A 26,504-nucleotide genomic window follows, 5' to 3' on the forward strand; every position below is an offset into this window, starting at 1 on the left:
TTCATAAATTTACTCCATGTCCCAGCACCCAATGCCATCTGGGTAACAAATTCCACGGCCTTTAGAGAAAAATAATCTCTCCTCATCTGTTTTAAATCTGCTAGCCTTTATCCTAAAACTAAGACCTCTCATTCTACAGTGTTCTGCACGAGGAAACAATCTCCTCTAGCATCTTACATACCTCAATTAGTTCTCGGGTTGAAGAGATCAAAGGTTCTGGGGAGAAAGCAGGAACAGGGTCCTGAGTGGGATAATCTGCTGTGATCATATTGATTGGCAGGGCAGACGTGAAGGGGTCAAAAACAAAGTTGCTGGAAAAGCTCAGCAGGTCCGGCAGCATCTGTGGAAGAGTTAACGTTTTGGGCCCAGTGACCCTTCCTTGAAGGGGTGAAGTTTTCTAAGTTTCTGTGAATTGGCAAATCCAGGTTTCTATATCAGTGAGACCGAACAAGGAGGATGGAGAGGTAGTGTGAGATGGAAGCAATTACCCGTAGATTGGCTGCAAACTTCCTAAACTTTGAATATTTACGATTTCTCTTTACGAATGTTAAAATGTTACTGCTTTTATGCTGTTGGTAGGCAGCAATACGGAGCCTGTAAAATTACAATTCTTACATCGTCTGATTCCAAAATAACTCTTAAGCAGATGTCGGAACTGACTTGCAACAAACACACACTGTTTACACTGCACAGTAAAACTTAATTAGCTTATTTTACAAAGCCACAGGGTATATTGTTGCAATATTTTCCTTTGAGGTTTAAATGCTGTGAAACTGGATACTGTACTAATTAACCTCTTGGGTATACAATGCAATCCTGGATTCAATAACTTTTCAAAGATAAAATGATTTACACTTTTCTCAAAATCCCATTCCTGTAACTGGCTCCATTCATCTTTTAGCCCTGTTTTCATTGACTTCCACTGACTCATCCCTCACCCAAAAAGAAATGTGAATTCTGAACTTCTGGATCCTCGCGTATCTGGGTTTACCAAAATTTTAGGAAGAATCGAGGGTTCTTGGGACAACATGGCTCAATTTCCCATCTTGGTTTTCCATTTGAAATGTGAATTGTTTTAACTTACTAAGTGGCTCCAGAAACCTGGAAAAATAGTTCCACAGATAGAAAGGACATTCGAGAGAAAAGGAAACTTAATAAAAGGTGCTTAGACGTTGACAGGTTCAGACTAAATAAAGAAAAAGAAATTGTTTCCAATGATGGCAGGTTCGAGAAGGAATTAATTGGCAAAAGGGGCAGACAAAGAATCCAGACCCGAAACATCAGCTTTCCTGCTCCTCTGATGCTGCTTGGCCTGCTGTGTTCATCCAGCTCTACACCTTGTTATCTCAGATTCTCCAGCATCGGCAGTTCCTACTATCGTTGAGCATGCCTGCAATTACAACAACTGCACTGAATGAACTCAGCACAAAGCACAGTATCATGCCCACAGATCATAATTCTGCAGCACTTCTGAAAATGCTGACCTTTTCATCACAACATGTGAAAAGGGAAACACAGCTATACAAATGATTGCAGAAGTAAATTTTGTGGCTGTGTGGGGAAAGAGAGAGAGCGAGAAAATGAGAGAGATCCAAGAATGTCCATACAATATTTCAAAGGAATATACCTAAAGGTGAGAAATGTGCCACAAAGTGGTGCTCACAACTTCAAGATTGTCAGGAAGACAGCCGGGGTGAGATGAGGAGGAATTTATTTACTCAGAGAGTTGTTAGGATTTGGAATGCACTGTCTCTGAGTGGTAGTGGCAGATTCCATCGGAGGTTTTTAAAGACAGTTGGATATATATTTGGAAGTGATGGAGTTGGAGGGTAACAGAGATGGACTGAAGAATGGGACTAGCCAGTAGCTCTTCCAGGAGCTGATACAGACATGATGGTGTGAATGGCCTCCTTCTGTACTGTAAAGTTCTATGATTCTAACTGGACAGTAACCTTGTGGGAGTTATCTCAGACTGTGAATGTAATGGGAGCAAAGACAGCAGCCTGGATAAGAGATATATTTTGAGTCTCCCCCTGCAAGAATTGACAAGACCAGGGATTAAAAGCTAATTCAAGCTCTAATGAAGGATCACTGGAATTGAAAGATATGAACAGCACTTCCTCTCCGTAGATATTGCTAGACTTGCTGAGTTTATCCAACAATTTGTTTTAATTCAACTCTGGTTATGTTCATATTAATGGAAGAAGGTATGCCAGCCAAAGCTCAAGTGTGAGATTGGTCACAGTCGAAGAACCAAATATTAACCACCTCTTGCAGATAAAAGAATCTCTTGCTCCCAGTACTAGAAGCTAGCTAGCCAGGCAAAATGAAATAGGATAAGATGATTTCGCTTAACCTACAAAACCAAGAATCCAAAAGCAATGATCAACTATCAATGTTCCACCATTGACTCTTCATGAACAACACACAGGAACTGGTCTATATATCTCTTATCTTTTTTGGACTCATTTATTTTTCTAACCTGCGTGTTTATGTGCTGCATTTTTATTTCTTCTTAAGTTTAGTAACTGATACACTCACACTTTTGTTAATTCATGAAAACCTGGTGAAATTGGCTCCTTTTAAAGTACAAATGTGTTTGATCTGGGAGAAAGGTATCCAGAAGGGAGGGGATCTTTTATTAATTGCCCTTGTTCTGACTAACTCAGGAGGGCAGGTGAATGTAAAAAGGGAACCAGTTCGTCCCTCCTCAACAATTGCTTCACAATTTGGGGCATCCCATGTGGACCCAAGATAACTTGGGAAAGCCTGTCCAGAGCCTGGTTCTAATGATGGTGTGCGAGTGCATGGTCTGCAATGTGCTTTGCTATTGGGAGGAAGGTTCTCCATATAAGAGATTCACAATCCTGACCATTCCAGCTGCAGGGTTTCCTGAGCTCAAGGACACCAGAGAGGACAACAGGAAATCCACCAACCAGCTCAAATTTTCTATTGATTCACTCCCTTCCTCCAAAGGCTTTGACTCACATGTTGATCCATTGACATTTACGGCACAGAATGAGGCTAGTCGGCCCATCATGTACAAGCTGGTTAACAAAGACTAGATTCATTTCTCAGCTCTTGACCCATAGACCTGGAGGTTATAGTATTGCAAGTGAATATCTAATTCCTGTTTCAATATTACGTGATGCTTCTCCCACAGCCCCCCTTTCAGGCAGTAAGTTCCAGACTCCCACCACCATTTGGGGCAAAGAAAATCTCCTCAATGACCTCTTCACATTATACACCTTACCTTAAATCTATGTTTTCATGAATAACCACAGCTGGCACAGGAATTGAACCCATGTTGGTGTTCAGTCTATGTTGCAAACTAGCTGTCCAGCCAACTGGGCTAAAACAGGCCCCTAACCACAACATTAAGCCAGGTATAAAATAAAACCAGATCAGGAGAAACAGGCATTTGTTCCCACAGGTTAGTATACACTTTGAAGGCTTTCTGTGTAAATTGGACTCAAAGCGTTAACATAAATGACATTTGCTATCTTCTATTTTTGGAGTAAGGCATGAGACCTTCAAGTTGTGACCCTGAGGAGGACAGACGAGTTCCTTTAGACTCAGTATTTGTGAAGCCCTCTCGCGTTACTGAACTAGTCACTGAAGAATGAAAGCAGCAGCTGGCCCAGTTTACTGAAGCTTGGAACGTCTTAGAATGTGGTAGTTAGCAGTATTGAATCTCTTAAATCAGGAACACAAGTGAGGTTCGGCTCCAAGATGGTGGGGACAGAGCAATGTAATGACCTGAAGAGCACAGTGCACTGGTGCTGAACATTATTACAACAGTGGGGCTGGAGGAAGGTTCAATCCTCTTCACCATTGAGCTTCCAACTTCAATGTCACTATGTGAAGGCATCAAAGATACCAGTTCCATGACCACAGAAAGACTTGCATTTATACAGTGCCTTTCATTACCTCAGGGCACCACAACACTGCACCACTCCTGAATTGTAAGGATGGCTGTGGTGTAGGAAAATACCACTGACAAGTTTCCTGCAACAAGCTCCCACATACAAAAATGTGCTCATGATTAATTAACCTGCTTTTGCCGAGGGTTAAATGTTGGTGACAGATAGTAGTGTTCCAGCACCTTTCGCATCCATCTGACAGAGCAGGCGAAGCCTTGGTTCAGCATTTGAAAGGGAGCACCTCCACCAGTGCAGTATTCCCTCAGTACAGCACCAAAGTGCCAGCTCGGATTCACACACTCAGGTATCTGCAGCGAGGCTTGAGCCTAAAGACGTTGATCTCAGAGGCCAAGATTCTACTGACTGAACTCTGGCTAGCAAACAGGGAACTATCTCTGAGATCTCTGACTCAGGGAACAAGGTCACAAGTCACATTATACAATGGTATGGTGCTGAAGGAACACAGCAGGCCAGATAGCATCAGAGGAGCAGGAATGTTGATGTTTCGGTTGGGACCCTTCTTCAGAAATGTTTTAAGAAGGGTCCTGACCCAGAAGGTCAACTTTCCTGCTCCTCTGATGCTGCCTGGCCTGTTGTGTTCCTCCAGCTCCACACTGTGTTATCTCTGACTCCAGCACCTGTAGTTCTTATTATCCAAAGTCACATGACATCAGGCTATAGTCCAACAGGTTTATTTGAAATCACAAGCTTTTCGAGCGCTCCAAAAGCTTGTGTTTCACATAAACTTGTTGGCCTATAGCCTGGTGTCATGTGACTTCAGGGGAGGTCCAGGACTGCAGACACAGTGGTGGCTGTACAATGGAAAGTTAAGGTAGATGGGGCAAGAGCTCATGGACTGTTCAACCCGTTATCATCGGCTTCTTCTGTGCTAAACAAGAATTTACAAAAAATGAGAAAAACGGGAGATTGATTTCATTCGAAAGACAAATGTAGAGAGTGGGAAAACCATCCCAAACTACCCAGGCTGGTTGTAGTCAACTGTCAGCACAATGCTCCCCTAAAGCTGCTGAACGGGCTTTTCATGATGTGCCAAGGAGATATATTGGGGAATGGTAACCCTTGGCTGTACGCAAACACTCATACCAAGGCTGTCACAGCGTTTGACTGGGCAAATTTGTCACAAAGTATACATTCTCCATTTGAGTATCAACCAGGCCATGCTAAATTAACCATAATGTCCAGGGATGTACGGCCCAGGTGGGTTAGCCGTGGGAAATGCAAGGTTACAGAGATATGGTAGGGGATGGGTCTGGTTGGGATGCTCTTCAGAGAGTCTGTGTGGACCCGATAGGCTGAATGGCCTTCCTCCTGCTCTGTAAGGGTTCTATGATTCTTTAGTAAGGATATGAACACATTGGACAGGATGCAGAAGAATGGTTCACGGGTGGTTCAGTAAAGAGGATAGTTTGGTGAAGTTGGGACAATTTTCTTTGGAGAACAGGAATCATAGATTTCCTACAGTGTGGAAACAGGCCATTCGGCCTATCAATTCTCCACCAACCCCCTGAAAAGCATTCCTACGCAGACACACCCTGTAGAAGGAGAACAAAGCACCTGGAGGAAACCAGGGAGATAGAGGGAGAATGTGCAAACTCCATGTGGACAGTCACCTGAAGGTGGAATCCAGTCCAGGTCCCTGGTGTTGTGAGGCAGCAGTGCTAACCACCGAGCCACTGTGCCACCCCCAAATACAGCTCAGAAGAGATCTGATACAGGTTTTCAAAATCATGAAGGGTCTGGAAACAGTAGATTGGTGGAACTGTTCTTGCTTGTAAAAATGTCAAGGCATAACTTAAAAAGGATTTGCAAAAGAAGCAAGAGTAGAAATAAAGTTTCGCCCAGCAAGTAGGTTGGGTCTGGAATGCACTGCCTGGGAATGTGGTGTAGGCTGGTTCAGTTGAAGCAACTGAGAGAGTATAAAATAATTATTTAAAGAGAAACAATATGCAGGCTTACGGGCAGGACAATGCCACTTGGTGAGGTGGTCGAGAACGCCCTTGACCGCGTCTCCCGCATTTCCCGCAACACATCCCTCACACCCCTCCCCCGCCACAACCGCCAAAAGAGGATCCCTTCGTTTTCACACACCACCCCACCAACCTCCGGATACAACGCCTCATCCTCCGACACTTCCGCCATCTAAAATCCGACCCCACCACCCAAGACATTTTTCCATCCCCACCCCTGTCTGCTTTCCGGAGAGACCACTCTCTCCGCGACTCCCTTGTTCACTCCACACTCCCCTCCGACCCCACCACACCCGGCACCTTCCCCTGCAACCGCAGGAAATGCTACACTTGCCCCCACACCTCCTCCGTCACCCCTATCCCAGGCCCCAAGATGACTTTCCATATTAAGCAGAGGTTCACCTGCACATCTGCCAATGTGGTATACTGTATCCATTGTACCGGGTGTGGCTTCCTCTACATTGGAGAAACCAAGCGGAGGCTTGGGGACCGCTTTGCAGAACACCTCCGCTCGGTTCGCAATAATCAACTGCACCTCCCAGTCGCAAACCATTTCCACTCCCCCTCCCATTCTTTAGATGACATGTCCATCATGGGCCTCCTGCGGTGCCACAATGATGCCACCCGAAGGTTGCAGGAACAGCAATTCATACTCCGCTTGGGAACCCTGCAGCCCAATGGTATCAATATGGACTTCACCAGCTTCAAAATCTCCCCTTCCCCCACCGCATCCCAAAACCAGCCCAGTTCGTCCCCTCCCCCCACTGCACCACACAACCAGCCCAGTTCTTCCCCTCCACCCACTGCATCCCAAAACCAGTCCAACCTGTCTCTGCTTCCCTAAGCTGTTCTTCCTCTCACCCATCCCTTCCTCCCACCCCAAGCCGCACCTCCATCTCCTACCTACTAACCTCATCCCACCTCCTTGACCTGTCCGTCTTCCCTGGACTGACCTATCCCCTCCCTACCTCCCCACCTATACTCTCCTCTCCACCTATCTTCTTTTCTCTCCATCTTTGGTCCGCCTCCCACTCTCTCCCTATTTATTCCAGTTCCCTCTCCCCATCCCCCTCTCTGATGAATGGCCTCGGCCCGAAACGTCAGCTTTTGTGCTCCTGAGATGCTGCTTGGCCTGCTGTGTTCATCCAGCCTCACATTTTATTATCTTGGATTCTCCAGCATCTGCAGTTCCCATTATCACTTGGTGAGGTGCGCATTTGGAGAGTCAGTGCAGACACGATGGGATGAAAGGCCTCTGTCTGCATCGTAACAATTCTGTGCTTCCGTTGAGAAAATCTCCAGGAATGCATCCAACAGGGAGTTAACAACCTTACAACTGTGTGCTTTCCTAACTGGGTGGGGCCTGCAGAGATTGTTTGCCTTAGAAACCTCAGGAAGCATTCGCAAAGTGGTGTGGAAGTGACAGCATTTTCTCTGCTGGTGGTTCATGAGTTTGTTGTTGCTAGGCAACGCATATTAGAGTTGAAACAGAACCACAGAGTACGATCATAGATGAGGATGCTTCATTCGTGGACAGCAGATCGTTTGCAGAATTATTCCTTTATTTGTGCTAAAAATAATATTCTATATTGTTTCTGTTTATTGGCTCCATGTTTCCCTTCCTTCCGACAAAGGCCTGGGTAAAGGATCATGGCCCGTAGCACAGAGATTGGAACTGGAAGCAACAACAACTTACCTTCAGATAGCACCTTCAGCGGAATGAACTGCCCCAACACAAGCCTGTAACGACTGGGAACCTCATGAGAAGGCATCAAAAAACTTGGTCAATGAGGTAGATTTTAAAAGAGGAAAGTAAGCTGAAGAGACAGACGGGTTTGGGGAGGGAATTGCAGAGCTCAGGGCCTGGGTGATGGAAGGCACGGTGACCGATAGTGGACCAATAACAGGGAGATGAGCTAAACCATATGGCAAAACTGACTTGCCTGTGCAGAAGCTCACAGTTTTTAGTGGGACATAAGTTTTATGCCCGGCTCGACATTACTCTTACAGGACATCAACGAAGAGTAGGACATAGGGGCATGAAGCAGGGCAGCAATCCAGAACATTCCACACTGAACTGGTTGCAAGCAGCTCATGGCCCCTTAAAGACTCATATTTGGGCAATGCATGGCCACCTTAAAGGGTCCATGCAGTGCAGAGTGCAGACAAAAACGACAACAACTTCACAAGAACTTTGTTAGGATGTAAAAACCAGCACTGCACCCAATACCCTCAGGTTTTACAGTCAGGTTAGGAACGTAGGAGTTGGGAGCAGATGTAGGCCATTTGGCCGTTCAATCCTGCTCTACCATTTGATGAGGTCACAGCTGATTGGGTTGTTAATGCTCCCTGGGAGTCTGAATGAGTATAAATTTGGATTTTAAAAGTCTGCAGATTGAGGCAGGAAGACAAAATGGGGCCTGATTTCAAAACATGAGGGGGTGGGGGGTGTTGGGGTGGGAGCATCAGAAAGCAGGGGCCTGGTTGGGAGTGCGGGTACAGCTGTTATAACTCAGTCATGGCTCCACGGCAGTCAGTGCTGGTTCAGAAGTCATGGCCAGGCTTGTGGGTTGGGAGTCCCACGTGAGGAAGCACTAATTCTTATAGAGCAGGAGGTGAGTGCAAGGTACTGTTCCCAGAACACAGGATGAACATGGTTGGCATTAAGAGACATGATAGGCTGTAAGGTCAGAGGTGACAGAAGGATTTTCAATCCGACAGCAAGCATTCTCTCCAGCCCAGAGATGTCAGAAGTACCCTGCAGCATTAAAATCTTGAAAGTTCCTGCCTTTGTAGGAAAACTCACCCAGGGTGAAGTATTCCCGCTTCAGTATTTATGCCTCCTCACCAGGAAGCTCTCACTCCTGATTCCTGATTGTGCAGGGGCAAGTTTAACTCAGGAATGGGAATGAGGGTACAGGGTGGGTGAGGGAGCCAATGTTGGCAGTGAATTATCGAATGTGTTCCTTTCCCCAGTCCCCTGAGACTTACTTTAATAACTCAATGCAGATTCCTACCCAATGTCAATTGGGCTAACCTTACCAATAAGAGATAACCAGTCTTTGATATTCAACTGTATTACCATCACTGACTAATGGGAACTGCAGATGCTGGAGAATCCCAGATAACAAATTGTGGAGCTGGATGAACACAGCAGGCCCAGCAGCATCTCAGGAGCACAAAAGCTGACGTTTCGGGCCTAGACCCTTCACCAGGGAAAAGAAAAATTCTGATGAAGGGTCTAGGCCCGAAACGTCAGCTTTTGTGCTCCTGAGATGCTGCTTGGCCTGCTGTGTTCATCCAGCTTCACACTTTGTTCTTAACTGGTGATGAGTTTAACCTGCAGGTCACCACACTTCAAGTGAGGTTGAGAATTTGGGACCTTCCCAGTGACCTCAGCTGGTAGCAGGGAGTGAACCCACTTTACAAACCAACTGTCCAGCCAACTGAGCCAACTAAGTCCCTGAAACAGTACAATGCAGTACAATGCAGGTGGGTTTCAGCCATTGTTGACTGGAGGCTGGGACTGAGTTAGGTAATGCGACAGACCTGGAAGTGGGAGATGCGGCAATGATGGGAAGACAAAGTCAGGAACATCTAACAGTAAATGTTGCACTAGCTAATGATGTAAAGTTGAGATAACAAATTTGTAAACCTGGATTTAAGTCTATTCAGCTTCCTGTTCAGTTTTCTGTCCTTCGTTTTTGCTAACACTCAACTGCTTATCTGTCAGTTTCTTTTTAGTTATATGGAGATTAGCATTCAATTACCACATATAGGCATTGTTGTAGTTTTCTGCCATTCCCTCTGACACACTACTTAGGCATCACACTAAATGGGCATGCAAAATCATAGGTCAGGAGATGTTTATTTCAATATGATTTGTAGCAACAGTATGGGGCTCTCGAAAAATCCTTTATTTTTCTGTCTCCTCTCTATTTACTCTTGCTCTGGGTGCCAAGTGAGCTTTTCTGTTTGTTAGATTCTCCAAGGCTTTCACAATGGGGATTACTTTTGACTGATGCTGTTTCGAAGGACAAAATGGAAAGAGATTTAAGACTGCCGGGAGATTGTGGCTACGCCAACAACAACAAGAGCAACTTGTATTTATTTAACAACTCGAATGCAGTTAAACCTCACAGGCACATTACAAAACAAACATGATGCTAAGCCGCACATTAGGTCTGATGACCAAAGGCTTGGTCAAAGAGACAGGTTTTTGAGAGCTGCCTTTAAAGGGGAAGAAAGGTAGACATGCATGAGAAGGGCCCAGGAGCTGAAGGAATGACCAGAGACAGACTGAGCCCACTGTTCAGTGCCCACTCACCTTCATGGAGCATACTTGTTTGCCCATGACCACGGGGAACTATCAATGCAATCTCAGCTCCAGCCGGTACAACGCGGCTGGTTCCACCTTAAACCCTCACCCCACGTCTCCTTCCAGGCCACACCATACCTTTGGCTCTGAGTCAGAAGGTTTTAAGGTTCCCATCCCACCCCAGGGTCTTGAGCCCAAGATTAGGCCTGGCACTACAGTGCATTGAGGGAGTGTGGCACTGTTGGAGGTGCAGTTTTTCAGATTGGGCTTTAAGCAGAGGGCCCTAAATGCCCTCTCAGGTGGGCACAACAGAGCCCTCCCTGGAAGCATTTCAAAGATCAGCCAAGAGTAATATTCTCGATGCCCTATCCAATACTTATCCAGCAATTGTCAGAGAAATGGATGATCCAGTGGGTACATATCGCTGATTACACAAATCACTTTTTACTATTTGGCTGCTACATCTCCCACATGGCACCAACAGCCATCCTTCACAGCGCACAGCATTGGATTGAAGAATTTTGGGAGGTCGCTCAGCTCAGGAGAGGAGCTATATAAATGCAAACTCTCTTGTTCTGCCTCGGTTTCATCCTGGCAGCTGCCCCACAAGGGGTGAGATTGTGCTATAGGAATGGCCTGAACTCTCACTCTGTGGCTAACTACATCCTTCCCTGGAGGGGAGGGGCTGAGGCAGTGTTGAGGTGGGGTGCTGACTGTCCAATGAAGTAGCCTGTGAATCGCTGCAGCAAAAGCTTTTGCTCACCTGTACATCCAGCCAGTCCCCTTCTCTCACTCCCTTGTCACAGGCCCGCTGCATCTCCTGCCCAGCCAGCTCTGAGGAGAAAGAGCAGAAAATCAACAGAAAAGTCCTGCTGTTCTGCCATAAACACTTACGATTAGATTTGAAGATAATAAAGTGTGAAGCTGGATGAACACAGCAGGCCAAGCAGCATCTCAGGAGCAAAAATGCTGACGTTTCGGGCCTAGACGATTAGATTTGGTTTATTACTGTCACACGCACCTCACTACAATGAAAAGTTTTGTTCTGTGCGCAGTGCAGATCATACCAAACAAAGTGCTTTAGGGTAATAGAACAGAGCGAAGAATACAATGACAGAGCTGCTGAGAAGGTGCACAAAGAACAAAATCACCAATAAATTTAAAATTCGAGAGGACCGTTCACCAGTCTAATAACAGCGGGGAAGAAGCTGTTCTTGAATCTGTTGGCGCGAGTGGTTAAGCTTCTGTATCTTCCGCCTGCTGTACGAGATTATAACGGGGTCGGGGGGGGGGGGGGTCTTTGAAGATATTGACTGCCTTTCTGAGGCAGAGAGAAGTATAGATGGAGTCAAAGGATTGCAGGCTGGTTTGTGTGATGAACTGGGCTGGTGTTCACAACTCTCTGTAGTTTCTCATGGCCCTTGGTTGAGTAGTTGCCGTACCAGGCCATTGTGCACCCAGATTGGATGCATTCAATGGTGCACCTATAAAAATTGGTAAGAATTTTTACAGACATGCTGAATTTCCTTAGCCTCCAGAGGAAGTAAAGGTGTTGCTGTGCTTTCTTGACCATAGCATCAACACAGCAGGTATTAAAAAATGCTGTCCCTGAAAATCCACAGGCCTACCTCAGTTGGACAACCTGGCTCCTACTGTCTGGGATCTCACATGCCATGGTGAAGGAAAAGCAAAGTCCTGCAGATGCTGGAAATCGGAAATAGAAACAGAGAGTACTGGAGGAACTCGGCAGGTCTGGCTAGCATCTGTGCCGACAGAAACAGAGTTAACGTCTTGAGGCCAGTACAACACTTCTTCAGGGCTGCCAGACCTGCTGAGTTTCTGCAGCATTTCTGGATGTTTATTTGGGGTGAAGAGTTGGCCTGTCCTAAACAAAGATTGACAAGATAGATACAGATAAACTATTTCCACTAGTTTTCTAAAGGATGTTCTAGTGGGGATTCTATACTAGGGGATATAGTCTGAGAATGAGGGCCAGACCACTCAGGAGAGATGTTAGGAGGCACTACTGCACACAAAGGGTGGTGGAGGTGTGGAAATGTCTTCCACAAACAGCAGTGGATGCTGTATCATTTGTTATTTTTAAATCTGAGATGGATAGTTTTTTTTTCTTAAGGTGTTAAGGGATATAGGCCAAAGGCAGGTTCATGGACTGAAGCTACAGGACAGCCTCAATCTCACTGAATGGTGTGACAGGCTTGAGGGGCTGAATGGTCTGCTCCTGTTCCGATTACTGAGACTAGGTTTCACCTCCAAATGTCTTTAATTCGATTTAAATTCCTGCAGCCGCCATAGTGGGATCTGGCCTTTCCCTAGACTCTGGGTATCTTGATTACTTGGAGAGTGTGAGAATTGCAGATACTGGAGTCACAGTCAATACCTTCATCAGGCCTCCAGTCCAGGCCCAAAACATTGATTCTCCTGCTTCTCTGATGCTGCCTGACCTGCCATGTTCCTCCAGCTCCATGCTTTATTGACTCTTGACTACTTCCCCAGTGACATTACCCCTGCACCATCATTTTGTTGTAAGGGGAAGCTATCTACATGTGACTCCAGACCCAGCTCGTAACTCACCACACAACCACTCACAAAAAGTAGCCCAGGAAGGCACTCAGTTCAAGGGCACAGTGATGCCTACCTCCCACGACAGGAGAAACTAAACATGGTGCTTCCATATTCATGAGCTGAAGCTTCCCTCTCCCACTCGGTGCCAGTCCAGTCTCCGTGCTGAAAGAGAGGAGTGAGTGAGAAGTGCAGAGGTCCGAGGAATGAGGTTTAAGGCCAGAGCCAAATCTAACTTGCACGATTGAGCAGGAAGCTCAAAGAAGATCGGTGCGATCTACAGATAGCAGGCAGTGGTGGGGCAACATTAGATTTTGAAGTTGTTATTTGGTAAAATATGTAAGTGCATTATAACATTTGACAGAATTTCGTGCAGCCAAGTGTAAAAGGCCAAATACCTAGGGAAGAAAATAATCTGGCAAGAATGTTGAATTCATTCTGCAGGAGAATCTCACAAAGCCAGCTAACCTGCACATCTTTGGACTGTGGGTGGAAACCCGAGCACCCGGAGGAAACCCACACAGACAGAGGGAGAATGTGCAAACTCCACGCAGACTGAACCCGGGTCCCTGGCGCTGTGAGGCAGCAGCGCTAACCACTGAGCCACCCCTGTATCAGACAGAGAGAATTATTTTTCAATTAGAGTCATAAAGTTGTTCAGCATGGAAACTGACCCTTCAATCCAACACGTCCATGCTGACCAGATATCCAAAATTAACCTGTCCTATTTGCCAGCATTTGGTCATATCCCTCTAAACCTTTCCTAGTCATGTAGCCATCCAGATGCCTGTGAAATGCTGTAATTGTACCAGCCTCCACCACTCTGGCAGCTCGTTCCATACACGCACCACCCACGGTGTGAAAAAGTTGTTCCATAGGCCCCTTTTAAATCTTTCCCTCCACATCTTAAACCAACGTCATTTAGTTTTGGAATTCCCTATCCTGGGGGAAAAAAGACCTCGGCTTTTCAACCTATCCATGCCCCTCATGATTTTATGAACCTCTGTAATGTCATCCCCAGCCTCCAGCTATGCTATTGCTGACTGGTGAAGTAGATTTGATGGGCAGAAAGGCCTACACCTGGTCCTGATTCACGCACTCATAGACTATCAACAGGGAATTGGAATTCCTGACAAAAAATCACTGCAGTGGGAGTTGAAAATCTTGTGCCCGCATTTCAATGCAGTCTTGAGGGGTTACCTGACCTGCTGTTTAATTAAGCTGCGACAGACATCCTTTGCCCGAAGCATATCAGAGCACATCTGAACATGTCTATCTTGGCTGAGGATGAAGCTATTCTGGGGCTAACGTTTTTCTGGTCTCTTATATAGTATTTCCCATCAGCCTGTTTACTTCAGTCAATGGGGATACTGCTGGAATCTAGTAGGTGTCAGGAGTCAGATGTATCATACTGCCCTCTGGTGATCACACTGTTTCCGCTTCTGTCTCAACTGGCTCGTATTTCAAAGAATTGACCCTCACTTTGAACATCTGGACCTGACAGCACACCTTTGTTTTTGTCTGATAATTCTGCGAGAGCCTGCAAAAGATTGTTCCTGGGAATCTCCAGGGTGAGTTTCAGTGACTATGTGGTGGTGGTCTCGTCAGCAGCGGAGGTTGTGATTCAGTGAGATCAGTTGTAATTTTTAGTTAGGTTTTAAACTTCCACCTGCTCCCCCCCCTACCACGACCTCGCTGTTATGATCTCGAGGTCACTCCTCACTCTCTCCAAGGGCCCCTGGACCACAACCTCACATATTGTCTTTAACACTACCTACCTGCCTCAGCAGCCACACCGAGCCCAGGTTCAAGGATCTCAGTACCTTGATGAACGTCTGAGATTGGGATCTCTCGTCCCACCACGTTGCAACACAAAAATTGCACCTGAGGTACAGCGGTATCTTTTGCTTCAAGAATTTCACGATTATCGTGCAAGGGGTTTGGTGTTGGGCGTTTGGGATAGCTCCCAGCTCAGGTACCCCTTGCCAGCACCGAAAACTGCCAGGATTTGGTAGGGTATAGCTGGGCACAGAGTGAATTTCCTCCAGCAAGTCCCTATGCTCCACCTCAACACCAGCTTCAGAGGGACAGCTCTTAATTGGTCCAACCCTCAGGCAACCCCCAGGTTTGCATATTCTCCCCGTGTCTGTGCGGGTTTCCTCTGGATGCTCCAGTTTCCTCCCACAGTCCAAAGATTAACAGGTTAGGTGCATTGGCCATGCTAAATTGTCCATAGTATCCAGGAATGAGGAGGTTAGGCGGATTAGCCAAAGCAAATGCAGGGTTACAGGGTTAGGGTAAGAGGGGGGTGGTCTGGGAAGGATTTTCTTCAGAGGGTAGGTGTGAACTTGATGGGCTGAATGGTCAGCTTCCACACTGATCCTAGGGCTCTACGAACAGCCCAGTGTGGCAGCACTCTGCTCTCAGATTCTGTTCCAATTCTGGGGCATCATTTACCCCTCACTCAAAGCCCACTTCAGCCTGACTGACTGGTTGGGATCAGGAATCTGAGTCAGAAAACCCAGATTCATTTATCTTTCCCAAACAAACGCAGAGAAACCGGCAGAGACTCAGCAAGTCTGGGTATGCCTGCAGAGCAAAACACGCTTACATGTTTTGAGTCCAGGACGAATCTTCTTCAGAATTGAATTCAGTTGCTTTTTCAGATTTCCAGCATCTGCAGTATTTAGGCATCGTTTATCTTTCAACTTGATTTCATCTTTACTTTCATCTCTGTGTTCTACAGCCTTCGGGACCCTATTGAGTTCAACAACTTTAGATCGCAAACTGCTTCCATCTTGTTTCATCAGTTTTGTTTTGTTTTGTGGATCGGTCTGTGTTGTTTTTTAATCCCTCCATGTCGCATTCAAATGTTTCTTTTTTAACTGCGGGAATTCTCACCACATTTGTCCTATGAAGCTGCAGTGGATCCCACCACAACATCTCGAAGTACAGTTACTATCCAGCAAGTCTCAGGTAAATGCACTGCCATCATTCCTTTCTATGGACAGTATTGATCTAAGTTACTAATACCACGTGGGGAAGGATTCCCACACGATTTCTTCGGCACAGAACAGACTCAATCTTGATGAACAGTCAACAGGTTTATTACATATTATTTAAGAGCTAGTTATTTCACATCTGAAATGTATAATGGTCTTTTGTGAGATGTCAGGCTCAACTTGTGTATTACTTCAGTTACATGTTGTTAACATGAAGAATAATCAATGAAGCACTCCCTGGAGTCCAAATGGACAACTGGTTAGCCCCCCTCCCATATATGGCCCTCAAAGGGGGATTGGTTATAGGGCCATTGAGATATATAGCGCTTAAACAGACCCTTCGGTCCAACTCATTCTTGCTGACCAGATATCCTAAACTAATCTAGTCCCATTTGCCAGCATTTAGCCCACTCCCTCTAAACTCTTCCTTTTTGTACCCATCCAGACGCCTTTGAAACGTTGTAATATACCGGCCGCCACCACTTCCTCTGGCAGCTCATTCCATACATGCACCACCCTCTGCATGAAAAAGTTGCCCCTTAGGTCCCTTTTATATCTTTGCCCTCTCACCTTAAACCTATGCCCCTCTGGTTTTGAATTCCCCCATCCTGGGGAAAAGACCTTGGCTGTTCACCCTATCCATGCCCCTCATGATTTCATAAACCTCTGTAAGGTCACCCCTCAGCCTCCAACACTCCAGGGAAAATATCCCCAGTCTGTTCAGCCTCTCCCTATAGCTCAAACCCTCCAATCCTGGCAACATCCTCGTAAATCCTTTCTAGACCTCAGTTGTTTGGACGGCTGGTTTGGAATGCAAAGTGACCCCAACAGCATGAGAGATAACACAGTGTGGGGCTGGATGAACACAGCAGGCCAAGCAGCATCTTAGGAGCACAAAAGCTGACGTTTCAGGTATGGGTTCAGTTCCTGCTCTGGTCAAGGTTACTATGAACGACTCTGCTCACACTCTCCCCTCACATGAGGTGTGGTAGCCCTCAGGTTAAACTGACACCAGGTACCTCTCTGTAATGACACAGCATCCTGTGATCTGGTAAAAATGTGCTGACTTCGTCTTCACAGTCGTCAATATGCAAATGGCAAAGCTCAGCTTGTGATTACCAGTTAACCCTTCCAGGTCCTGTTTCTTCACATCCATCACTGCTCCTGCTAGCTGTTGCAACTTGAAATCTTCTGTGGCATTATATCCCCTCTCCTCCAGCTTAGCATGGGCTTTCTCATTTGCCTCTTCTCTTAAAACTTTCCACCTTTCTTCGGTTCTGATAAAGCTTTATGGACTGCCATGTTATCTATGTTTCTATGTTTGCACTTGTTGCCAGACCTGTTGAGCTTTTCCAGCCTTCACACAGAAATGAAGAAGAGCAGGGATAGGGCACTGGGCCCCTCTTGTCTGCTCTGCATTGCGCTGAATACCCTAATCCCACCCTTCCCCCACAGCCCTTCATCCCTTCAGACACAAGAATGATATCTACCTCCTTTTTAAAAGCACAATGTTTTGGCCTCAACCACTTACCCTGGTAGTGAATTTCACAGGCTCACCACTCACTAGGTGAGCTCCTCAGCTCAGTCCTAAAAGATTTACACCTTCTCTTTAAAGTATGACCCCTCGTTCTGGACTCTCCCACCATCAGGAACGTCCTTCCTGCATCTAGCCTGATCGTCCAGTTAGGTTTTTCTAGGTTTCTATGAGATTACCGCCCTCATTCTTCTAAACTCTAATGAATACAATCCCAACCAACTCAATCTCTCCTCATACATCAGTTCTGCTTTTCCAAGATTCAATTTGATAAACCTTCGCCGCACTCCTTCCACAGCAACAACATCCATCCTCAGCCAAGGAGACCAAAACCGCACACAATACTCATAAAATTCCTACAGTGTGGAAACAGCTCATTTGGCCCAACAAATCCACTCCGCCCCTCTGAAGGGCATACTACCCAAGCCCATTCCCCTAATTTCCCAAGTCTAATCCAAACGCCCCTGGGCACTACAGGCAATTTCAACATGGCCAATCCACCCGGCCTGCACATCTTTGGACAGTGGGAGGAAACCAGAGCACCCGGAGGAAGCCCGTACAGACACGGGGAGAATGTGGAAACCCACATGGACAGTTGCCCGAGGGTGGAATTGAACCTGGGTCCCTGGTGCTGTGAGGCAGCAGTGCTCGTCACTGAGCCACTGTGCCGCCAATATTCCAGGTGTGGCCTCACCAGTGCCCTGTAAAATCCGCTCGCTATGAAAGTCAATGTACAGTTAGCCTTCTCTACTGCCTGCTGGACATGCACGCTAACTTTCAGCAACGCGTTCTGTCTTCCAGCATCTGGAATGTTTTGCTTTTATTTTAAGTGTCTATCTTATTGGTCCTTTACGTCCAATTGGCAGAAGAAACCTCTGTGCTATCAGTCTGCATTGGATCTGAGCCTCGGTGCCCAGGCTGAAAGGCCCACGCTCAGTGAAGCCAAAATACAACATGCCACGTGGGCAGCATGGTGCCATGCCCAAGTTCTTCCTTCAGTGCAATGCTGAGAGGGTGCCACACAGTCAGAGATGCCATTGTTCAAACTGTTGCTTCAGTCCTCGCAGGTGGGCATAAACTACACAGCGAACCAGCTCGGTGGGATCTTGCTGTGCACAAACAGGTTGCTGCATTTCTTACTTTACAACAGCACTTTTCATTGGCACCTGTGCAGATGGATTCCAAACACACTTTTCCAGGGTCTTGTTGCCCCTCTAAAATGCTCCTTAAAGTCGACTTCTTCACCCGAGCTGTTGGTCGAACGTCCCCTTATGTGGGTTGGTGTTACAAAGTGCCCGTGAAGTGCCTTGGGATGGTTTATGACATTAAAGGTGCTACATAAATACAAATAGTTGTTGTTGTTGGGTGGTTTGATGGATTGGGTGCCATGGTGTGCATTGAATGTGGATGGTACCTCTGTCAAACGGAGACCAGTCTGTGACTGAAGAGTGATCCTGATGTGATTTTAATGTCCCAGTATTCACACTGCAGCAGCATACCACATAACTCACCTCGAGCAGGATTACCCTCTCACCCTCAGAGATGGTGGACGTCTACATTTCTTATTTTGTTGAAGGCACTCAAGATCATTGGGTTGGACATTGGAATTCAAATCCAGTTTAATTGTTTCAGGACAGTGCATGAGGTTAAACAGAAACCTTGCAGGACCAGAGATAACAGGAACTGCAGATGCTGGAGAATCTGAGATAACAAGGTGTGAAGCTGGATGAACACAGCAGGCCAAGCAGCATCATAGGAGCAGGAAAGCTGACATTTCGGGCCTAGACCCTTCATCAGAAATGAGGGAGGGGGAGTGTTCTGAAATAAATAGGGAGGGAGATCCCCTGAGGTTTGTCCAGAGAGAGGAGGGTAACTTCTTCAGGTTAGGAATCCTCAGACCCTCTTCCCCTCCCCCATTCCTGATGAAGGGTCTAGGCCCGAAATGTCAGCTTTCCTGCTCTTCTGATGTTGCTTGGCCTGCTGTGTTCATCCTGTTCCTTACCTTTCAGGGCCAGGCTGTTACTGACCAGGACCCTGGTAAACACTGGCTTTATGGGCCTAATCAATGATGGAGCCTTCATCAGGCCTTTTTAAAGGGGGGCATGGTGATGGGAGACATGGGATCTCCCTTCTTTTCATGGGAAACAGCTGTGACTGGTGAGGCCTGCCATTTAATATTTAGCAAATACATTGCACACGTGTGTGTAGTATATACACTGACCACACATCAGACAATTATTTTTCTCTGAGAGGTTTGTGAGTCTTGGGAATTCACTTTCCCACAGTGGAGTCACTGAATACTTTTAAGGCAGAGATCGGTAGCTTCTTGATCCACGAGGGATCGATAATTATTGGTGGCTGGGCGGGGGGGTACAGCATGTGAGTGTAGGTGGGAAAGTGGGCTTGAAGCCAGAATCAGACCAATTGTGATCTTATCGAAAAGCAGAGCCAGGACATCCAGACGTATGGATGGATTAGGGATGAAAATCCGAGGGACGTTTGATGGATAACTCACTGCAAAGCAGCAAAAATTAAAACGATACCCGGTGAAGTGAGAGAAACAAGGAAACACTTTAAACCTGAAACTGTCAGTGTGCTTAGGACAGGACACAAATTAACAGTGAGTCGAATTATCCCTAATCGCACTGATCAGGGACTTTCACTCCATAACTTATTTTAACCATTATCAAAGTCATTATCAAGAGAGAGCCCAGTTCTGGCAATGGATTATAAATGGTCAATTAATCACATATCCATTGCAGTACATTTCATGGCACTGTATAACCTACTGCACAAAGTTCTCTGCTTCCCTACTCCCTCCCACTTGCAGATAAGGTTGGAGACTATTGTACTGAGCCACAAGAAAACATAAACAAGCCCTGAGGGTTATTGTCTTCCCCACAAAGAGCCTCTTCCACAGAGGTGTTGACGTCAGCCTCTGCCTTGGCAACCACACGCGCATTGCAGCATCCTCTCTCAGAGACAACAGTTTGATTAAAATGTCCACCTTTGCTCCCCTTCCATGGAATCCTGAGAGACAATAAGAAGCAAGGTCATCTTTCGTGGATTTCTGCTTCAGTGCCTTATCTCTGCTCAGGAGCTATTCTCTCCAAAAGAAGAAAAGAAAACAGAACACAGGCTGCACTAGGCTCTGGGCTAGCCAAGGCAGAAGGTGTCGGTCAGTGAAAACTGGCTCAACACATCACAGTCAATTTTTGTTCACCTTGGTTGTCATGTGTAAAGAACAGCCTGTGTTCATATGGCATCTTTGATGCAATAGGATTCCATGGTGATGACTTGAGAGTCAGACACTGCACACAGCTTGAATATGAAGTTGAAAGTACATTAGATATGACACAGAAAGTCAGCTAGTACTTATAAATGGCAATAAGAGGCAGTTTCCATTAAAGCTTCCTCAGTCTTTGTTAAAACATTAACTGTGTGACTTCGACTGTGTTCTTTCATCTCGAGGTGCGACAAAAAAATCTCAAAGTGCTTCATGTCCCTGAAACCACAGCAAAGCTCACATCGAGCCACTGGACAGCCAGACAATGAGCTGGTGTAAGATAACAAAGTGTGAAGCTGGATGAACACAGCGGGCCAAGCAGCATCTTCGGAGCAGAATCATGTTGACTCAAGGACAGCACTGTTCCTTCATAAGATAATAAAGTGTGGAGCTAGATGAACACAGCAGGCCCAGCAGCATCTCAGGAGCACAAAAGCTGACATTTCGGGCCTCGACCCTTCATCAGAGAGGGGGATGGGGAGAGGGTTCTGGAATAAATAGGGAGAGAGGGGGAGGCTGACCAAAGATGGAGAGAAAACAAGATAGGTGGAGAGGAGAGTATAGGTGGGGAGGTAGGGAGGGGATAGGTCAGTCCAGGGAAGACGGACAGGTCAAGGAGGTGGGATGAGGTTAGTAGGTAGGAAATGGAGGTGCGGCTTGAGGTGGGAGGAAGGGATAGGTGAGAGGAAGAACAGGTGGTGTAAGACATATGTTTTCAGGAGCATTTTAAAGGAGGGGAAAGAGAGAGAGAGAGAGACAGACAGACAGAAAGAGACAGAGAGGCAGGAGGGTTCAGGGAGAGAATTCCAAACTTGACAATCAAGCAGCTTAAGGTAAAGTTGCCCATGGTGGAAGTGATTAAAGTCAGGGATGTTCAGAAGGCTGGAGTTGGATAATTCGGAGATGACTATAATAGGGAAGGACAGCATGAGAAGGGGCAGAGAGAAAGGTAGTACTGAGCTCACCAATGACTGGATTCAGGGCAATAATGGGGTTTTGGGTTTGTGTCTTAATTGGGCCCCAGATGAAGGTTTGATCAGTGACAAAGAAGCTGAGACAGTGCAAAATTCCATCAGTACTGCACTGGCACATTCACCTAGGCTGTTTTTTATTCAGTACTGTGCTGAGGGCATTGTTGGCTAGGCAGCATTTATTGCCCATCCCTAATTGCCCAGGGCAGTTAAGAGACAGCCATATTGCTGTGGGTCTGGAGTCACGTGTAGACCAGAGCAGGTAAGAATGGCAGTTTCCCTCCCTGAAGGAAATTAATGAACCAGATGGGTCTTTCCCCTGACAATCAGCAATGGATTCATGGTCATCATCAGAAATCAAATTCCACCATCTGCCGCGGTGGGATTCAAACCCAGCTCCCCTAAATGTTATCTGGGTCTCTGGATTAACGGTCCAACGATAATATCATTAGGCCATCACCTCCCCATTGTCTCTGGCATGAGACTGTATCTCAAACTCTACCAGTGAAGAGAGTAAAGTTATGAAGAATTGCTAAGGCAGGCTCCAGGACAAGAGATTGCCTTTCAACTTGCCAGCTTGAGTCATTCCCAATGAGCCAATATCATTGTTTACTGTTCTTATTGTTCCAATGGACTAAATCCCAGGATTCCATTGTGGTGCCTATCCCCACTTAACAAAGCTGCCCACATTCATAACTGTGGATGAAAAGGCCATTCAGTCCATTATAGACTATATATCCAGGAGAAAAATAATCCATCATCGCTTTTTAAGTGATGCCAAGCCTTTTGCCCTCTACCCAAGCAAAGTTTCTAGCTAAACCTAGATTAGTTGTCAAAGAGGCTGGGTACCATCAGAAGAACAGCAGGGGAGCTTTGCCCAGGTATGTGCCATAGTAACATTTGTGCCACACAAATCATCTTCAAGAAGAGACAATCTAACCACCGCCCCTTGACATTCAATGGTGTTACCATCCCCAGCTACCAACACCCTAGGGGTTACCACTGACCAGAAACTCAACTGGACCCACCACATAAACACAGTGGCCACAAGAACAGGTCAGAGACTAGGAATAGCGTGGTGAGTAACTCACCTCCTGACTCCCCAAAGCCTGTCCATCATCTACAAGGCACACGTCAGGAATGTGATGAGTACTCCCCACTTTCTTGGGTGAGTGCAGCCCCAACTTAAGAAGCTTGACACCACCCAGGACAAAGCAGCCGCTTGATTGGAACCACATCCACAAGCATCCACTCCCTCCACCGATGCTCAGCAGCAGCAGTGTGTACTATCTACAAGACGCACTGCAGAAATTCACCAAAGACCCTCAGACAGCACCTTCTAAACCCACGACCACTTCCATCTAGAAGGACAAGGGCAGCAGATATATGGGAACACCACCTTCAAGTTCCCCTCCAAGCCACTCACCATCTTGACTTGGAAATAAATCATCAATCCTTCACTTTTGCTGAGCCAAAATCCTGGAATTCCCTGCCTAATGACATTGTAGGTCAATCCACAGAAGGTGGACTGCAGTGATTCAAGAAGGCAGCTCACCACCACCTTCTCAAGGGCAACTGGGGATGGGTAATAAATGCTGACCCAGCCAGCAACACCCACATCCCACAAATGAATAAATACTAATAAAAACTCTAGCCCCTGTCGCATTGCTGTATGTGAGACCTCAGTGTGCAGACTGGCTTTCATATTTCCTCTATCAATGAATACACTCCAAAACGTTTTGTCAACAGACAAACAGCACTTTGGAGCAATGGAGGCTTGTTGATTTACTCCCAGTGCATCGTTTACACTGCAATGAGTACAAGTGTGAAGTAGATAACAAAGTGTGAAGCCGGATGAACAGAGCCGGCCAAGCAGCATCCCAGTGAAGTAAATACGTTACAGAGGGCTGGAGGTGATCTTTTCGAAACACAAGATCGAAAAGGTCAATGCAGAGAGGATGCTCCCCCTTGTGGTGGAATCTGGGTAAAGGGGGAAGCAAGGGTTCTCGATTCTTGTCAAAGGTCATTAACCTGAAATATCAATTCTGTTTCCCTCCCCACAGATGCTCACTGAGGTGTTCAGCTTTACAGCAAATTTTATTTTTATTTCAGATTTCCAGCAACTGTGTTACTTTGCTTTTGAGAAGGTGACTTGGACTGTCCCCGCTCCACTCCCAGCGACTGGCAAATGGAAAAGGTCCATCCCCATGATTTATTTCCTCGGAACAAAGAACATTTTTGTCACAGGATAAAATAATCTAATCGTCACCCTTCCACTGCACTTAACGTTCACCCTAGTATTTATGAAGTTAGATGTCCCTTTACTGCGATCGCAGCTTGAATGCTGAATTGCCATGATAAGTTTAACATTAGTTCAGCGTTGCAATATTGCTGAACGGCCCCATCTGTATGTGCTAATGATGTGCGATCATGGCAACGTGTTACTTAAATCGGCTGCAGATGGTGGCAGATTCTGTCTCGATTGCGATGAGCTGTCATTTCCTGCAGATTTCGTTCCATCTCAAACACCTCACAATGCATAGGGAAGCAATTAAGAAAGCAATTAAAAAAAAGTCGAGTTATACTTGACACAGATACAATGGCAGTGAAGGCTGACTTTACAAACTCACTTCATACTCAACTGGAATTTATATTAGTGTGTCTTCAATGAGTGAAAATAAAGCTAAGGTACTTCACAGAGGCATCAGTGTAACTAAAAAACAACAGAGTTCTTCTGGTGGACCGATAGTGTCCCTGTTTCCAAGCTAGGAGAACTTGGAATCAAGTTCTGAAGAAGAGTCCTGACCTGAAACATTTGCTTTCCTGCTCCTTTGATGCTGCTTGGCCAACTGTGTTCATCCAGCTCTACACCTTGTTATCTCAGACTCCAGCCTCTGCAGTTCCTACTATCTCTGGAGTCAGGTTAGCCCTGCCCCTGAGGCATGTCAGAATATATCTGCATGAGGTTGATTACAACTGGCAAACTGGGTGTGTGAAGAAACATCTTCACTTCACAGCTGCTGTAGCAATTTTAAAGCTTTGTCATGCAAGAGGAAGGTTATGTGTGAGCTGGCCATAAACACAGTTGGATTGGATTATAAGGCGCAGAGGAAGGTGCAAATACAGAGAGATACGGAGGCAATGAGCTCAGACTGTGTGGCCCAGGAAGCTGGGAATAGACAAAACCCCAACCTGCAATAGACAATAGACAATAGGTGCAAGAGTAGGCCATTCGGCCCTTCGAGCCAGCACCACCATTCATTTTGATCATGGCTGATCATCCACAATCAGTATCCTGTTCCTGCCTTATCCCCATAACACTCGATTCCACTATCTTTAAGAGCTCTATCCATCTCTTTCTTGAAAGTATCCAGACACTTGGCCTCCAATGTCCAAGGGAAAGTCTGAGGCTGCAGAGCTGGATGAAGGCCTACATAGCAAGATGGTAGGAGTCCATGAATGGATTTAAAGACAAGAATGAGAGTTTTAAATTGGAGTTTTCGAGGCTCTGAGAGTCCACGTAGTTCAGCAAGAACATGGTGGTTAGGTTAATATTATGTGGCATGGATTGTAAGTTTGAATGATCTAAAAGGGAAGAGTGGAGTTAGCATTGTCTACATAGAGACAGCAAAGGCACACCTGAGGGTTTTAACAGCTGGTGGGCTCAGTTTAAGGCTGAGACAGCCAATATTACAGAGGGCCAGGCTATGTGGTCTTTGTGATAGAGAACCAAGAGAATGGCAAAATCTCACACTTTCCAAAAAGTCTCAGAACATCTGAGAGGGGTTTTGTCTTTATTGAGGATCTGTGGCAGATGAATTCGTTGATCAGGCAGTCAGCGCCTTCAGAAGCAAGGGCATTTAAGACTAAAATAGACACAGATTCCAATATGGACCCCATTAGGGAACCACATTCAAACTCTGATCAGTGCTGCATGAGCACTGGGACATGAAGACCCGCTTTCATTCCCAACACTAAGGTGGCTATTGTGTCCCAGTGTCCCAGTTTGAATCCAGCAAATGATCTAGGAGATAGTGGTTTCACATGACAACATACATAACAAGTTAGCCTCCACATCCTCAGAAATATCAACAGCAACAAGAGTATTTCCTCATGATGAGATGTCATGAACGTGGGAGTCAATGGGAAGAGGCTTATGCCAACACACAAGACAATGTCTTTCAAATAGATAACTGGCTCAACATAAACTTCTCTTAATAAGGCTTCTTAATGGTCTGGGGTATGGCTGTCCAAACACTGAGGTGTCAGTGCACGCACCGCACTGGCTGAACCCCAGATTCGCTAAGAGCAGCGAGCAGTATGTCCCATCCAATGTCACAATCAACATCCACACTGTACTGGTCCAGGATCTCAGCCACCTTGGAGATATTGTCAGGAGAGGGCACAGCTCACAACACGCATAGTCTAATTATTCAAAGGGAGTGTGACAATGCAACCAAAAACTCCTACCTTAAATGAAACTCAAACACAACAATACCTAGAAATACCTAGAAAAACAATACCACGGCCGACGCCGGCGAAACCCCGCCCACGGCCGACGCCGACGGAACCCCGCCCACAGCCGACGACCTCATCGCTCCGCCCACAACCTCCACAGCCAGCAACCCCAGAGGAGACAGCCGCACTGAGCTCTGCCGCATCTTCACCATCCCCCCAGACCTCCCACTGACTGAGGACGAACGGTCAGTCCTTAGTAAGGGGCTCACCTTTGTCCCCCTACAACCACACATCAACGAATACCAGTCACGGTTGGACATAGAGCAGTTTTTCCGCCGTCTTCGCCTCCATGCCTACTTCTTCAACCGGGAACCTAACCCTCCCTCCACTGACCCCTTCGCCCGCTTCCAACACAAGTCCTCCTCCTGGACACCACCCCCAGGC

At 46.3% G+C, this 26,504-nt stretch overlaps 1 protein-coding gene across 1 annotated transcript in view; it reads right to left on the reverse strand.

The window, feature by feature from the left end:
• Nucleotides 1–26,504, reverse strand: part of LOC125465429 (adenylate kinase isoenzyme 1-like) — a 154,749-nt gene that overhangs the window by 57,153 nt on the left and 71,092 nt on the right. Inside the window, exon 8 of the mRNA XM_048558945.2 lies at nt 10,993–11,063. Within this exon, the coding sequence (XP_048414902.2) occupies nt 10,993–11,063 (71 nt within the window). The remainder of the gene's footprint in view (nt 1–10,992; nt 11,064–26,504) is intronic.

This window comes from Stegostoma tigrinum, chromosome 29, assembly GCF_030684315.1.
Source record: "Stegostoma tigrinum isolate sSteTig4 chromosome 29, sSteTig4.hap1, whole genome shotgun sequence".
Lineage (NCBI taxonomy): Eukaryota > Metazoa > Chordata > Chondrichthyes > Orectolobiformes > Stegostomatidae > Stegostoma > Stegostoma tigrinum.